At 44.6% G+C, this 16,535-nt stretch overlaps 2 protein-coding genes across 2 annotated transcripts in view; one reads left to right on the top strand and one right to left on the bottom strand.

Annotated features, from left to right (window-relative positions):
* Positions 1-1,271, top strand: part of gckr (glucokinase (hexokinase 4) regulator) — a gene marked incomplete in the record, with an annotated part of 8,712 nt that extends 7,441 nt beyond the window's left edge. Inside the window, 2 exon segments of the mRNA XM_035677592.1 lie at positions 394-528; positions 606-1,271. Of these exon segments, the coding sequence (XP_035533485.1) occupies positions 394-528; positions 606-719 (249 nt within the window).
* A 3,600-nt stretch (positions 1,272-4,871) lies between these two features.
* rp1l1a (rp1 like 1a) lies at positions 4,872-15,337 on the bottom strand. Its single transcript, XM_035678059.1, has 9 exons — positions 15,125-15,337; positions 14,519-14,911; positions 14,158-14,422; positions 10,118-14,008; positions 9,096-9,508; positions 7,741-8,697; positions 7,038-7,656; positions 6,496-6,803; positions 4,872-5,342 (listed from the first exon to the last, which is right to left on the bottom strand). Exons 1-9 carry the CDS (start codon positions 15,335-15,337, stop codon positions 4,872-4,874), a joined length of 7,530 nt encoding a protein of 2,509 aa, XP_035533952.1.
* Between the last annotated feature and the right edge of the window lie 1,198 nt (positions 15,338-16,535).

Below are 16,535 nucleotides of genomic sequence, written 5' to 3'. Positions count from 1 at the left end.
TGAAGAACACCAGAAAAACCATTTCCCAGCACAAGTACCCTCACCCTGATCTGTGGACACCTTTAAAAAGCAGCTCAAGACCCACTTGTTTAAACTCACCTTTGCTTAGTTTTATCTATTAATGTTAAATATTGTTATAATGTTAGTCTCTTTTTCTACTCAAAGTAAAACACTTTGTGCTTTCTGATCTAGAAAAGTGCTACATAAATAGCACACTTTACTTTTCTCCACCTTGCTTTAAACCATGTTGCCGAACAGCACATCTTCCTGATCTATGACCCCGTTAAGTGGGAAAGCAGACATTAAGCCTCCTCCTGCACAGACTGAACATCAGTACAGTTATAATAAATTTTTTTGGGGGGCTAAACTGAAATTATCTCCTTTTCTGTGCAGAAGCTGTCTGGTTGTCCTGAGTCCCAATGTGAGCAAGCTCTTCTTAAGGCCATCTACAAAGTAGACGAGCTGACAGTGGACATCACATCGTGCGACATCACCACGCACACACGCACCGCCAGAAACAGGAGCAAGGTGAGGAGGCAGTAAGGTGCATAAAGCGCTGGAGGACCGTGGATGGATGGTTTTATATTTTCTCTCTCTGTGCGTAGGTGGTCCCTCTGGCTTTGGTCTGTTTGCTGACTGGTTGCTCTCTCGTGGAGGCAGAGTCTCGTTTGGAGCAACAGCCAATCGTAAGGGAGGCTGTGGAGGCATGTCTGACATAATTGACATGGCATGATGTCATCGTCCAGCCCCCTACACACATATTGATGTGTTTAATCAATCTTTCCCCTCTACAGAGAGGTCATAGGTCAGCTTTAATGTTGGTCTCAGATAAATTGATTTCTACTGTATTCGGTGTAATTATGACACACAGAGTTTTCCTTTATTGGTTCTTGCTTTGATTATGAGCTACTATTTATTAGATGCCAAAATGTGAACTGCACAGTTTAAATTTAATCACCTGAACAAGGAGGCTTTTAAATGTAAAACCACATAATAACACTAAGGGGCAGAATTGACACCTCAGCGCAAGCAAACCTAGTCGTAATAACCTGAGAATCTACTGTTAATTTGTACTCTTCTTAGAACAATGTTTTACATTGTTTCAAATAAGATGTTAGAATATAGAAAATCCAGGAAAAACAGCAATAAATGTTTTGTTTTATTTTATTCTCTTGATGTATTTAACTCCTTTCTGATCTATGTTTTCCAACTGAATTCTGGACCTAAATATATGAATATCCATATTTAACCAGAAATAAATACAGTATATTGCATAACTGAATTATGTTAAGTCATATCAGTCTAAATCTGATACTAGGTGAAGTTTGATGTTCACTGACGTTTGCACCCTGTGTTCTGTAACAGTTTTCAGGAGGCACAAGCTCTACCATGTTAGTCTGCGTGATGTAAGTCAGCCTCAATCCCTCGGTGCTTCAACACACACACAGGTACTGGATTAGCGTGACGTGTGTGTATCTTGAGAGCAGCTGAGCAGCTTTGGAAACACCTTTGGAGCACAGCCAAACACAGTAGGGAAGCACAGAGCAAGTGCAGCCCAGGAAGGTAAAGTGCACATCAGATCTGGATCAGAAAGCATTAGCACATAATAGTCATTATGTATATGAACGTGTCTGAAGTAATAATAGCCATTTATAACCTGGAGACCAGTACAAGGACTGTCACTTTACACAATGAGCATTTGATAGTCGTTGTAGAGTTCTGCTCTGGAAATGACGTTAAGCATGCAGTGCTCCAATTTTCTTTTCACGCAAATTCTCACCTACAGTACTGCTAAAGTGGAACCTGTATCCATGCAGATAGTTTTTTTTTTTCCAGGTTATGAGATGTGTCCAAGAATTTTTTTTTACTGTTGTTTGTCTAGTATTGTCATTGTTGTGGATAATATCCAGAACACACTCTCAAGGTTAAAAAAAAAAAATATTATTATTTTTTTCATTTTGATGCCGCTATAAGACCCACAAAAGCAACCAAGACCATCAGCAAGAGGATTGGGTATTTCTGTGTAGTTATTCTAAATGGGTCTAAATCTCCTCAAAATCAAACGGCACACAGACTGAAAGCCTATGTTTACATTTTGCCAGGCAAAGTTTGGCAGTGAGTAGCAGCGAAAAGTAAGGAGGAGGATATTTTTCTTTAGAGAATTTTATTTTTGCCGTTATATTTTGTGGCTATGACCGATACGGGGGAGTCAACCTTGGTTGGCCATTTAACAGATGGAGAGAATTGTTAGATTTGAAAGGATTCAAAACCGATCCTGAATTGGTGCTTCTACCACTTTTGTCCACAGAGGCTCAAAAATTTAGTACAAATTAGTTCCAATTAAAACTTTTCAATTGAAAAATGTGCTGCGAGTGAACAAAACATATAATTCCCTTTAAAATTCAATTTAAAACAAGAGTTTGACATTTTGAGAAAATACACTTATTTACTTTGGTGCCAAGAGTCAGATGCACTACAGCCAGGAGTTTATTAGCTTAGCTTAGCATAAAGATTGGAAGTGGTGGGAAACAACTAGCATGGGTCCGTTTGTTGTATCATGTTTGTTGAATCCATACACAACCAGCAATGTAAAAACAATAAATTGTGGATTTGGATTTTTTTACTTTGAAAAGAGCCAAATTCATAGCGCAGTATTTAAGCTTTTGGTGGTGCCATGCAACTACAAGGCAAAAAGTAATAACCAAGTTGGAATAATGTGAGGTTTTCTTATCCTTCCCATTCATCAGGCATTGCATGAATGCAGCATTAGAGAGTGAGCCAGGCTAGCTGTTTCCCCCTGCTCAGACTCTATGCTAAGCTAAGCTAACTAGAAACCACTAGAGGTGAGTGAAAAACGCACTCAGCTGAAATCATATGAGAATCACCATCCTGTGCATTTATTTAGTTTGTATCAACATTATTACATTCATTTGCTCTAGGTACATGATGTTCAGTGACTGATGGACAGCCAAACAGACCAATAGCAGCATAGGCACACACGCGCTCACCTTCTTGGTACCACAAACAGGAGGCTTTTATCAAACTACGCAAAAAAAAACAAAAAAAGATACACGTTTTGCCTCGTTCACACTGACCTGAACACACACTGACCATTAACAGAATATCTGCTCTAAAAGTACAGTCAGGCAGTAAGAGCCCATGGTTTTGGTTAAATGAGGGAAAATACTCCTTAGGGGTCTTTAAAAAGTATATTTTTCCAGCATTTTAAAGAGCAGCTTTGATCCATGCCAGCCTTTTTAAAAGACTCTCTGATTCTGCTGGAGAGCCACTTACAGAATGAGAGATGTCAGGAAACAAAAAACAGCCACTTAACCGTGATCTCCCCCTCTGTTTCTGTCGATCTACCTTCATATAACCATGGATACAGTAAGGCATCAGTAACACGCTTCACGCTGTTGTTCCACATGGCTGGTTCTGCAAACCCCACTTGAATTTACAGCATGTACAGTAAAACACACTTAAGAAAAAGCTCCTGGATTTAAGCAGCAGAGAAAGGTTTACATCAACCTGAAATTCAGACGTTTGCCTCCTGGCATTTACTATATGTGTGTCAGAAACACGCAGATGTGCTCAGTGTCACATTGTGCTCTGTTGTGCAAGTGTTTTAACTGGATTCCTGGGAAAGAAATGCATACAGTAAATAATCACAGTAATCTGACTACATAAATATAATGAGGTACAGTTACTGAAAAGAGTTTATACATGAGCATATTTAAAGGGAAAACACATTCTAAATGTTATTAATTCAAATATAATACAATAAAACTATGAAAATACAGTTTTTGATTAGGATTAAATTAAATTTTTGAGTAAAAAGTAATCCACAAGTTACTTAAAAGAATAGCTCAACATTTTGGGAGAGTTAGATTGATGTCTGAACGCTAAATATGAAGCTACAGCCAGGAGTTTATTAGCTTAGCTTAGCGTAAAGACTGGAATGAGGGGGAAACAGCTAGCTTGGCTCTGTCCAGAGGTTAAATTTGTTTTAGCAACTCTAAATGTCACATTGTGTCTAGCCTTAATTAGTGAGCGTTTATATGTTTGTAGAAGCCGAGCCAGGCTAGCTGTTTCCCCCCTGTTTCTATGCTAATCATCCAGGCTTTAGCTTCATATTTAGCGCACAAAGATGTGTGGTACCTATCTTCTCATCTAACTCTCGGCAAGAAAGCAAAGAAAATGTCAGACTATTCCTTTCAGGTAATAATCTTACGTCACAGAGCTTTAGTAGATTAAAACAGAGGTCTTCTTTACAGTCTACAGATTCACACATCTAGTTAAGTACTAGGAGATGATCTTTCAAAAGCAAACTGGCTGTCAAAACCCCTGAGAATACGGCCTTAATGAGTCCAAAAAATAGATGAAGAGTTTAACTGATACATAAACCAGATATCAATACACCGGTTATGTCAAACACTAATGAAATAGTCAATTAACATCTAACATATCTCCGAGGTACTTGGTATATTAATGGCTATATTATTCAATCCTTAAACCTGTGGTCCACTGAACACAAAATTCACGTAAATACGTGTCAAAATATACCTTATTCATACACATACAGTACAGAAATAGACATTTCCCTTCATAGATACAGTTACATTAAAAAATATAGATATAACCATTACAAATATAATTCCTAATTAAATAGGATAAGGTGGTGGTTTCAAGTTTCAAGATTCTACATGTAAGTCACTGACTCCTCCTACACTGGATCTGGAGTGATAAAGTGCTTTAAGTGTCTTTTTTTTTGGTTACAATTTTTTAACCTACATAGGCTAATTCTACCCGTGAATGGTTAATGGGAGTCTTGGACCTTCTGATGTCTGTGAATCCACACCAGAAGTCTGGAGTTAAATGTCATCCAGTTCCACGTCACTCTCCTTGGGTTTGCGGCGTTTCACCCTGGCTGGCGACCGGCTCCTCTTCTGGCCCGTCCCGCCACCAGTGGATCCACCATCAGCCATTTTGGGCACTTCTATGGAGTTTACAGGGTTTTGGGGGGATTCTGTGCCAATGTCCTCCAAGGAGCCAGGCTGGGACTCCACAGAGGTCCTGGTGAACTGGTGGAGGAGAGCACCCGCTTCCCTTTTGTTCTTGTTCACCTCTTCGTCTTCCCCCTCTTCCTCAGGCTTGAACTCTTCAACAGCATCTTCCACAACCTCCTCATCACCTCCATCTCCTTCGCCCTCTTTCTCCTCCTCGTCTCCTGTGGCTGCAGCACCCTCGCGCCCTGATTCGTCCGGACTGGTGTCACTTTGGCGTTTGCTGTCGGTGGATGAGTCTTCGGCGTCGGCCTCCTCTCCCTCCGTCACCCCGTGGCCCTGAGGTTGAACAAGACAACAGTAAATTATCTCTGAGCAGTTAGTAGTAATTAACTAAATTGGGTACTACTGGGGCAGCTAAGTGTCAGTAATTACGGCTACATGTTAGTTACACAACGAGTGGAAAAGTACTGTAAATTAGTTGCATTTTATCAGAGCAGGAAGGCTGTAGTAAATAAACTGAATATTTAAAACTCCTCGGGTCAAATAAGATGAGAACACAGATTTGAACAGACAGGTTTTTACCAACCAGTTTGTGACTGACAATAACAGCAGACGTCCATCAGTGGTAGCACTGTGTTACCGCCAAACAAAACAGATTTGTTCAGTCTGTCTAATTGGATAGCCAGATTATCTTTTCCCACAGGCTTAGACTTAGTGGTTAGGGCTACAGTAGGTCAGATTCCTTCTACAAGGTACAGTACACTTTAACCTGGCAGTCATGGTCAGGCTCTCAGTGGTGTTTACAAATAGGTGGTGCTCAAATTGGTATTCATAACTAGAATGTAGTTCCTTATGTGATGTGTACTTTTTAAAACAAGTTTTGTTGAAGGAGCTAAATAAATGTGTTACAAATTAAAATTTTCCTCGGTTTTTGGTTGGTTTTGGTCATCGTCTAACAGTTATGATGATATTATATTCACCAAAAACTAATTTCTGAGATTTGAGAACACAGCAACATAATCCATCAGGCCAGTTTTATTTGGAGGTAAAATTAGAAATAAGCACATAATCATATTATCAATCATTCATTATCTTTTCTGTACACCAGATACAAATGCTTCACACATAATCTTAGAGCTCTTTAAATGTCCTTATATCTACTTACAGCTACATTATAATTATAATTAAGAGTTCAAATGCTAATTAGAGAGGGTTAGTGTTCCTGGATAGTGGTGCTAAACTACAGCAAGTACTACAGGTCAAAGTTGTGTAAAACTCTGATCATGTTTGTTACCACTTCTAACTTTAGCAATGTTACTAAGTTCCCAGATAAAAGTGATTAAAGACCCAAGTTAGTCATTGTAATAATACTATCCTTTAAGATTGTGTTGTCATGTGCCTGGACTAATATTTTTACTGGTATTTTGATTCAGTTTTGGTTGTTTGAAAGTCTCTCAGAATAATTACTGAATGAACTCCTGACTCCTACCTGAGTTGAGGGTCTTTCCTCCTCCTCCCTTTCCTGCTCTTCACTCGCTTCCCCCTCTCCACTGCCATCATCCCCTTCATCTTCATCCTCCGCCTCAGCCGAAGCACTGTCGTTTCCCTCCACTGGCGTGGATTCTTCATTCGTCGTATCTTTTGTAGCACTGTCGTCCTCCGTTTCCCCGGACGCCTCTGCTCCGCTTTCCTTGCTGGTTGTTTCTTCTTCTTCCTCAGGCTTAAAGTCACACACCTCACACTCTTCTGCCTCTGCCTCCTCCTCACCCTCGCCATTTTCAGTGGTGTCTCCTTCACCTGCCGTTGCATCTTTTACTGTCTCTTTGTCACTCTCCTCTTCCTCTTCCCCAGTTCCTGTCTCTCCCTCATTGCCCTCTGTCTCCCCTTCCTCCTCTGCACTCTCCCCCTCTTCCTCCCCTGTTTTCTCTTCATCTTCTGCTGTCTCATCCTCACCTGTGTTGTTGCTAGTTTCCCCAGCATCCTCTCCTGCTGTTTCCCCCTCTCCTTCTTCTCCCTCTTCTGCTTTGTCACTCTCCTCCTCATTTTTGCCACACTGGCATTGGCATTGTGCCTCCTCTTCATCCTCTCCATTATCTGTTGTCTCCTCTTCCCCAGCTTCCTCTCCACCTGTCTCCTCCTCTTCCCCAGCTTCCTCTCCACCTGTCTCTTCCTCTTCTTGTTCCTCATCACCAACCTCTTTTTCCTCCTCTGCCTCCTTCTCTTCTCCTGCCTCACCCCCGTCTTCTTTTTCCTCTATTTCCTCATCTTCCTCTGGGATCGTCTCCTCTAAAACAACAGTAGCTTTGATATCCTCTTTAGTTTCATCCTCCTCCTCTTCTTCGTGCAATACCTCTAAATTCCGCTCCTCCTCGTCTACGACAATGCTATCAACTTCTTCCTCTGCAGGTGGTGGGACGGCTGGAGGCAGTGGGCTTTTCTTCAACTGCAGTATCTTAAGGAGGTCAAACTCTATCATCATTGGTGCTTCGGGTGCCAGTGGGTTCGCTTTGAGAGGCCGGGCGGCCATTTTCTTGCGGACACATGCATCACAGGGGCAGTACTCATCTTCGCTTCGCTGGTCGCTGAACTCACCCGTAAGCTCTTCATCGCTGAGGGTGTCAGCAGTTTTAACTGACTGGTTCTTCATGACCTGAAAAATAAATCAAACATTATCTTTCTGCCTGTCAAGCAGCAGTATGTTGTTGGATGTAAACAGGATTTGTGGTGGAATTACCTTTAATATTCGACGTCTCTTCTCTGTCATGGTTGACTCCCTGGAGAGGTTCCCTCCGTGCGGCGGCCGAGGTGACCTCCCCCCTCTGCCGGCACGACTCTGAATCTTCCTTATCTCGCGTTCGATGCTGCTCTGGATGCGTCGGCTCACCTCGTCCCTCAGCTCGGAGATCATGGTGTCCAGGATGAGGCTATCGTCCAGGTCCCAACGAACTTTGAACTCCGCCATGGCGTTAATGTAGTGGTTCATGAACTGTTTCTCCAGCTTCTTCAGAAGTTGCAGAATCCACACCGGATCAGGGTCTTGGGATTGTTTTTTTGACAAGGGTGCTCGCAGGACAGTCGGGGGTGTGCCTGAGCTGGAGTCCTCCATCGTCTCTCGTTCATTATCAGTGGGGGATTTAGAGCTGTCGTTAGCATCTGATGATGAAGGGTTCTCAGTGGCTTTTGGGCTGTCCAGACTCGGAGGGACTGAACTTTGTTCTTCACTCTGTTCCGGTTCCTGTGCTGTGTCTGTCTCCTCTTTTTCCTCAACTTCCTTGTTTCCGGCCTCTGCATTTTCTTCCTCTTCCTCTTCTGCAACCTTCTCCGCTTCCTTATCCTCATGTAAAACATCTTCTTCATTTATTGTTATGTTTTGCTTTGTTTCATCTCGAGCATCATTTCCATTCTCCTTTCCTGATCCGCCTGAGCCACTGCTCATACCCACCCCGGAGGACGACCTTGGTGGAGTCACCTGCTCCCTACCAACTTCCCCGGCCTCCTTGACTTCAATGTCCTTGGGGTCAGTGAGCCAGAGGGATTGAAGGATGGCCATAATGTCCTCATACCGCTGGTTGCGGTCCTTCTGTTGGTCACAGCTGGGGTTCACTGCAGGCTCAATGAGCTGAAGCTGGGCCAAACAGTCCAAGAACCCCCTGGCTGATGTGCTCAGTCTACGACCATAAACTGGAGACACCTACAGAAGACAGCAGAGAATACAGATTATGTTACATACAGAATTTATGCTTACATTCATATAATCCATTCTATATCATTGTAAATTAGGCATTCTTGAATAGACAAGTAATTTACATGAAGTAATTGGCTTACCTCAGGCATGCTCTGACATCGACCCGTAGAAGAGCTCAGAAGAACTTTCATTACTGCAGTTGAAGAATGCCAGTTCCTGGGCACAGACTCACCACTCCACAACAGAGTGTTGTTGCGAGAAGAAGTCCCCACTGCATCACCTGGAGCTGGATCTGAACTCTTCTCCTCCTTTGCCACCTCACATTCAGCTTCCTCCTCTTTCTCTTCCTCCTCTTTCTCTTCCTCCTCTTTCTCCTCTTTCTCTTCTTCCTCTTCAGCCTCAACTTCCTCCTTGTTTTCCACTTTTTCTTCTTCAGGACTCTCCTCCTCCTTTGCTCCCTCTTCTCCAGGTTTCTCTTCTGCTGCCTTCTCCTGCTCTTCCTCTTCCTGATGCGGCTCGTCACCAAATTCAAGCATGCTGCTGTTAGTGGGAATGCTCCGCAGCCAGTCACTGACAACCTCATTGGGGGAAGCGTTGGGCAGACAGGCAGGTGTCAGTTCCAGCTCCTCCTGATCCACCTGGTTCCTGCTTCTCTGACTCCTCGCACTTTTCTCACTCCTTGGCTTGTCACTGGTTTTGCTCGCCTTCGACTGTCGGCTGTGTGGACGTGCAGCAGCCATGATTTCCTTCAGCAGGTCAGCAGCGGACAGAGAGTGAAACAGAAGGCTCTCACTACATGTCTCCCCTTTGCTGCATGCTTTGGAGTTTTGTGAGGGACAAGGGCTTGAGGGTTTAATAGGTGTTTCTTTCTTTTGAGAATTGGATGTTTTGACACTGCTACTGGATTTGGCCTTATGACATTTGACTGGATTTAAACAGTTTGAGTGAGCCGAAGCTGCCGATTCAGGCCTGAGGCAACAGGGACTCTTTGAGTGCACACTGGCCGCATCGTTGTCTGCGGGATCTTCTTTCCCTTTGGCCTCACTAGCTGGCCTACTAACAGCCTGGTTTTCAGCTTGATTATGTGCTGAATCTCCAGCAGTTGTTTTTGCTACATTGGCATTTTTAACGCTAGTACATGCAGGGGATTTGCAACGAATTTTAGCACTTGCTGTTGACATTGCAGATGAGGTCCTGTTGTTGGGGGCGTCTAAATTATGAGCTTTTGCTGTTGAAGCAGACTTCACACTTGCTGTTTCAAGGTCATCTTCTACTTTGGTTGTGCTGGTACGTTCATGTTTCTCTTTAGGCTTAACGCCAAGCATTTGAGATTCTGATTTGACGCTATACTTGCAAGAAGACTTGTGAGACCTGCTGCTTTTGGCTGAACATGCACTGGCTGCTCTTATTGATTTTTGCTCTGTACCTTCTTCACCACTTTGCCCTGGTGTTTCAATAGTAGGGATATCGACTGCTGGAGCATTGTGAGACAAAGTGCTTTTACTGCCATTTTTGTTGGACTTTTGAGACCTAGTGGACCCTGTTTCCTCCACATCTTCCTTTGTGGCAGACTGCCCTGTGCGACTGGGAGCATTAGGAGTTGCTGTCTTCACCCTGCTCTTACTCTCAGTGTTTATGTGAAAAGAAGCACTGGACCTGCCACTGTCTGAGTCAGCTGTTTCTTGATCTTCTGGCAGCCCAAGAGAGACCGACCCTGAAGAGTTTCGACTCAATGGTTGCTCAGTGCCCCCTGATTCTCTTCTCGATCTTTTGGTTGAGGACGACAGGATGCTAGCAGCCCGCTCGGAAGCCTCCTCATTCTTTAGCTCCTCATTGTTGTCCTTGTTCTCCATCTCCTTATCTTCCACCTCCTTTTCTTTTTTTGCTGAAGCTGCTCCACAGCGACATTTGGATTTGCAGGATTTAGCAGAGGTTGTTGAGCGAACTGACAAGGCACTGGCCCCTCTTGTGTCTGGACCAGGCAACAACTGTTGCACAGGGGCTTGAGGACTTCTAGGGGATGTAGTTGGAGCTTTGGGTGAGTGGGTCCGTGGGGAACGTGTCGTCCTGGGTGAGAGCGTTTGGCCATTAGATTGTTCAGAAGATTTACTTTTTGGTGCATTGTCTTCTACAACTTTTTCAGCAACAGTAATATCAGTTGCTCTATTATGTTTCGACTTATGTGATGAAGCAGATTTCCCTGATTTAGCTGATGCAGCGCTTGGTGCTCTCTCTGTTGTCTCATTTCCTTCCTCATCAACCACTTCTGGTGTTTTAATGGTGACAATATTTGGATTTGGTGACACAGATTTTAGATTGTTGTTGGAATTCGACTTGTGAGAAGTACTGGACCTCACTGAAGACTTTGACTTGACAGACATAGCACTAGCCACCCGCTCTTGATTTTGCTTCTCTTCTTCATTTGTCTCAATAGAAGGAACATCGGCATCATTTGGATTTGGAGATGCAGCTGTGCGGTTTGACTTCTGAGACTTGGAGGACTTGGCAGAGATGTGTGATTTCCCCGACATGGCACTGGGGATTCTGTCCTCTGTCTCTGCTGTGTCTTTGGCTGGAGAAGCCACTCTTGAACTTGCTTCACAATTTGTGTGGTGAGACTTTGCAGAGGAAGCTGATTTACCAGATAAAGCACTGGCAGCCCTGTCCTCAGCTTTTTCACCGTCGCCTGTGTCCAAACTTGCCTGTGTGTTCTCATTACAGTTGGATTTATGAGATTTAGATGACCTTGCACTGGCTGCCCTCTCTTCATTTTCCAATTTAGCAGACATTACACTTTCTGGCCTCTCCTGTGTTTCCTCTTCTACCATCTCATTTTCCTTTTCCTCAGCTACCATTGAGCTTGGAGATTCCTGGATTTCATCATCATTATTTTTAGGCTTGCATGACTTTGAAGACTTAACAGACATGTCAGATTTAACTGATCTGCCAGACAATTGACTTGCTGCCCTTTTTTCACAATCTCCTCCAGTTTCTGATCTGGGAGAAAGTGACCTTTCCGAAGCTTTGGTGGACTTATGGGATTTATTAGACCTGGCAGACAGATGGGACTTGGCTGACATAGCACTTGCTGCTCTCTCCTCTGTCTCCATTGCTTCTTCCTGTTCTGTCGCTTCGATAACAGGTTCATCAGCTGCCGTATCACCTGGAGATACTGCTCTCGGACAGTGACTGCAGGTGGACCTGTGAGATGTCCTGGACTTTGCTGACACATTTGATTTAGTTGATTTAGCTGATTTAGCAGACAGGACGCTATCAGGTCTTTCGGCCATGCCAGGCTTGTCAGAAGCATTAGACTTAACGGAAAGCGCACTAGGAGTTCTTTCGTTTGTGTCATCTTCTTCCACAGCTGTATTGTCAGTTGGGGAGGCAACCTTATTACTTAACTTGACTGAAGCACTGGTCTTTGAAGAAGTACCAGATTTGGCTGACAAGGAGCTAAGTGGTCTTTCTGCAGCGTTCTCTCCCTCTGCTTCCTCTCTGGCCTCAGCTGTGCCGCTGCAGTTGGACTTGTGAGACTTGCTGGACTTGGCAGACAGGTTTGACTGAGCCGACAGTGCAGTGGGGCTTCTCTCCTCCTCTTTTTCTGCTGCAACACCAGTGCTGCCATTACTGCCAGACTTGTGTGATCTATTGGATCTGTGGCTTGAGGCTGAGGTTGCACTTGGAGCCCTTTCTTCCTCTTTTCCTGTTGCCTCAGGACTGGAAGTTGTGGACATGGCAGTAGATGATCTGCCCTCCAGGACATTTGATATTGCAGAGAAGCGCCCATGGTTGGTGAGGTTGGTCCTGTTGGATTGTGTTGACCCAGCTGAAACATCTGAGCCATCATCATCACTGCCATCATTGGCAATCTCTTGGCTGGAGAGAGGTGTGGCAGGCTTTGGGGAGGCTCGGTGGGAATGATGGGACCTCTGTGATGCTCTACTACTGGAAACAGAGTTGACCCCATGTTTGCAGCCTCCACAATTATGACATGCACTGGATGTCCTTGACTGCAGAGAGTCTGCCGAAAGTCCTGTGTGACCAGACAAGCCACTTACAACCCTCCTTAGCTCTTCATCCTCATCATCTGCAGCTTCGTCTGAGGTAGGAATATTGACTTTGCTGGACCTGCAAGATGCTCTGCTCATCTTGGATCGAGTTCCTAGCTCCATCTCCTCTACTTCAGCTGTTGAATGTGGGGTGGCTGCTCCACAGTGGCAGGAAGAGGCTGTAGATACTGCCCTACTTCCTCTCTCTTCCCCATCCTCATGCTTGTTGTGTTCAGTAGAGTGGATGGAACTGGAAGAGATGTTCCTTTTTGGTTTATCATTCAGGTGAGCTGGTGATGGGGATGGTTCAATGCTATGACAGCATTGTGAGGCGCTGGGTGGCAGGTCATCATCCTCATCTTCTCTCAGTGATTGGAGAACATGTGAGGAGCTGCTGACTGCAGACAGCGGACGCACCCCGTCATCCTCCACCAAAAGCTCATCCTCTACTGACTTCCGGCTAAGTGGTCGTAGGGTGCTATCCACTGCAAGTACTTCACTGCGGCTGCAGCATCGGCTCACCCTGTGCACCTTTACATGGGTGTCTCCATCCTTCTCCACCTCGACTCTGCGCTCAACCTGCTCCGTCACACACATGTCCTCCTGGAGCAGTTGGCTCTGCTCTGAACCAGAGCCTCCTCCACAGTTGGAGAGTCGTGCTCGACAGCGCACCACCCTCCTAGAATTACATGATGAGGAAGAGCTAGAAGAGTGTGTATGTCTCATCATAGTGTGACTGGATGTATGTGGGGGAGGGACAGGAGGCTTTTTGTGGCTGTGTGCTGGGTTTTCCCATAAGTCGTACTGCTGTTCCTGTCTCTGGTAGCAGCAGGGGCAGTGGTTCACTGCTGAAACATGCGGCAGAGGTTGGCTGGAATAATCCACACACTCTGGCTCGAAGGTTGTGGAATCGGGGTCAGAGCAGCTCTCTGATTGACCCTGCTGTAGGTAATGGGGCTGGGCCTGGCTCAGGGGGCAAGATTCATTGCTCAGAGATGGGGATTTTTTTATTTGTGTGGACCACTGCAGGGTCTCCTCATTGTGTAGGCGAAAACGCACCCTCATCTCTACTGAGAGGCTGCCATCTTTATTGACTACGACACGCTTTTCAATGTCTTCGTTCATAATACCCGGTCTAGCCTGGGAATAGGCGCTGACACCATTGCTATATGACTTCTCTGAAGACAAGGAGAAACGGGCAGAGCGGTTTGAGGAGTCTGAACGAGGGTGGATGATGCTTTTCTTGGTTTCCAGACCAAAGTTAACTGAATAGAGAAAGAAAAAAGTAAATGTTAATGTAACCACTATTTCACTTTTCTTACACCTTTAAGTACTTTAGGATCGTTTGTGTATTGGGTAGTTACCCACCCAATAGTGTATGGTTAAATACTTTTGAGAAGACAAAACAACTCACCATTTTTCTTGCTTTCATGCCCTTCACTGTACTCGCTGGCTCTGGACTGAGCTCCATGAGGTGGGGATCTTGGTCCTTGATTAGCAGGAGATCGGGCCCCATTTCCAGGAGTCCTGGGGCCAAGACCAGGGGACCTGCTGCCCAGACCAGGCAGTTTTTCGTCTGAGCTCTTCCTGATGAAGTTTACCAGCATTGGGCTGAAGGCTTCCCGGCCAACACACACCAACACACCTGGACAAGTTATTAAGCTCTGCACGCTGTCAATCTGGAAACAAATATGCAGTGTCAGGATTTTCCTTTACACAGGGTGTTATCTGCAATACAAATCATGACCATGCATTCATAACAAACCACATCTTACCCTGCGTCCCTCTGCAGTGTAGAGTTTGCGGACATGAAACTGCATCACCTCAGAAACCTCATCAAGAAAGGCCCTCAAGCTCCTGGTCGACCTCCTGCCTAGCACGATGCTCCTCCTCATTCCTGGCTCGGTGTTCTTCACCAGCAGGATCCGTCGCTGCCTGTAAGACAGATGGCCGGGTGGTGTTGTGGACAAGGTTTCAGGCCGGTGCGGCCTCTGGCTGTGATGGGACCAGATGCCTGGGCGTTTGCTGGCAAGCTCCATGTTGACTGGCTTAGCATGCCGTCGGTCAGAGCAGAGGTAGCAGCCACCGTCCTGGAGCTGCTCCAGGTGTTTGATGGCGTGGGTGCCACGGGGAGTGGTCACAGTCCGCACACCAAATGGCAGGGGCACCTGTATGTGGACACATATATGCACACTTACTTTGTATTCAGTACATATCTGTATCTATCTATTGTCTCCAGATCAAATACTGAGAACAAAATTTAAGGAAGTGAGCTAATGCTGTTGCCAGGTTAAAAAGATTAAAGTGCAGTACAGCTGCATCTACCCAGCCAGCTTCAAAAGATATCTCTACATCACATCTCTGAGAGCTGTCACACTAACCTTTTGGGAAAGGTCGTCCAGCAGGGCATCAAAGCATTTGAAGCTGCGCTTGTGGACCGCCATCCTGATGCCCCCGAACTGGCTGTCGCCGCTTTTGTAGAAGGTGATCCGCTTGGCCGGGGTGGCTGTGGTCACATGGGCGAGGCGTGAGTTGGAGAGGTGCGGTAGGGGGAGGGGCGAGGCATGTTTAGATGGGGGCCGGGGGTCCCACATCCCTGCCTGAACTGAATGCATGCTGCGATCTTACACACACCTGAGGGATACACACAAACGTGCAGCACAGAATTTGAAGGAGTTGTTGCATATGTTCACATTAACACTGTACTTGAGTGGTTTATCAACTCACTGCCTTAAATAACACACACGTGCACACACAGCACTACAGAGGAATTTGATTGCAGTTCTCTTGCAGATTCATCACCACGACAGAAGAGTACTTCAAATGCAAATGTTTTTTTATTATATTATCTTTTTAATGTCTTACATTTGCTTTTGTTCTTCTGTTCACACACTTTCTAACCACACTCACAAGGTCACAACTCCTAATCAGGACTAAGGATTGAGGACCGGACATCCACTAAAAGGACTACCTGACATGTAAGGGTTTTAGTTACATATATATGTATATATTAGTATATCACGATACTTAATAGTCACTAATACGTCTGATACTATTATCCCAGTTATACATATACACTATTATGAGACTATATATTACTACGGTAACGGTAATTCCTGCTACAACAGGGGAAGCGTTTTGTACAATGTCATTTTGCTAATCTAACCAATAAGCTTCCAGGTAAAAGGTTTGTCACCTGATAAACCCTTTTCCTGCATTCTTTCTTGCTTTAAATAGCCAACGTGCCTAACAGTTGACAGATTTCCTAAAGATTCCTGATGATTCTCATGCTCTCAAAATGTTCTGTGCAAGCATCTTTCACCTCTAAGTTATACATATCAAAAGAAATCTATCTTTATTCGACCGAAATAGAAGATCTTGCTCAATTTAGTCAATTTTGGGACAAAAAACATAGTCACATAATGTAAATTGACATAATCAAATGCAGCTACATGCACATCCACCGTATATAGGTGTTAAAGACAGAGCTTCCCACAGAATGCTATATTTAGTGGAGCCTAGCACACATCTAGAAATCCTATTTGGAACGGACATAAAAAGTTTGTCCTGCTTCTGAACAGCCAAGATAAACCTGCTTGCATAATAAACGCTACGTAATTCACACTGTTAACCTCACCATTTACTGATTGATAGAGCAACACAAAACATGTATACTTTTCTAACTGGTTCTGATGGGGTTTACAGGTCTGAGTGCATTTGGATAATTGTATATTCACACATGCTATCAGAGCTGGAAGCTTAGATTTTAAATTGCAAATTGCAATATGAACA

The sequence above is a fragment of the Morone saxatilis genome, unplaced genomic scaffold, assembly GCF_004916995.1.
Source record: "Morone saxatilis isolate NCDOM2014 unplaced genomic scaffold, NCSU_SB_2.0 Contig6, whole genome shotgun sequence".
Taxonomy (NCBI): Eukaryota; Metazoa; Chordata; class Actinopteri; family Moronidae; genus Morone; species Morone saxatilis.
Note: the sequence above shows the minus strand (reverse complement) of the source record. Positions and strands in the feature narration are given on the sequence as shown.

Excerpts from the sequence above, each read along its gene's own strand:
- rp1l1a (XM_035678059.1), bottom strand. The coding sequence starts at position 15,337 with ATGTGGGACCCCCGGCCCCCATCTAAACATGCCTCGCCCCTCCCCCTA. Across the intron at positions 14,912-15,124 it reads TGGACGACCTTTCCCAAAAG|GTGCCCCTGCCATTTGGTGT; the intron begins GTTAGTGTGACA and ends GTCCACATACAG. Across the intron at positions 5,343-6,495 it reads AGGAAAGACCCTCAACTCAG|GGCCACGGGGTGACGGAGGG; the intron begins GTAGGAGTCAGG and ends GTTCAACCTCAG.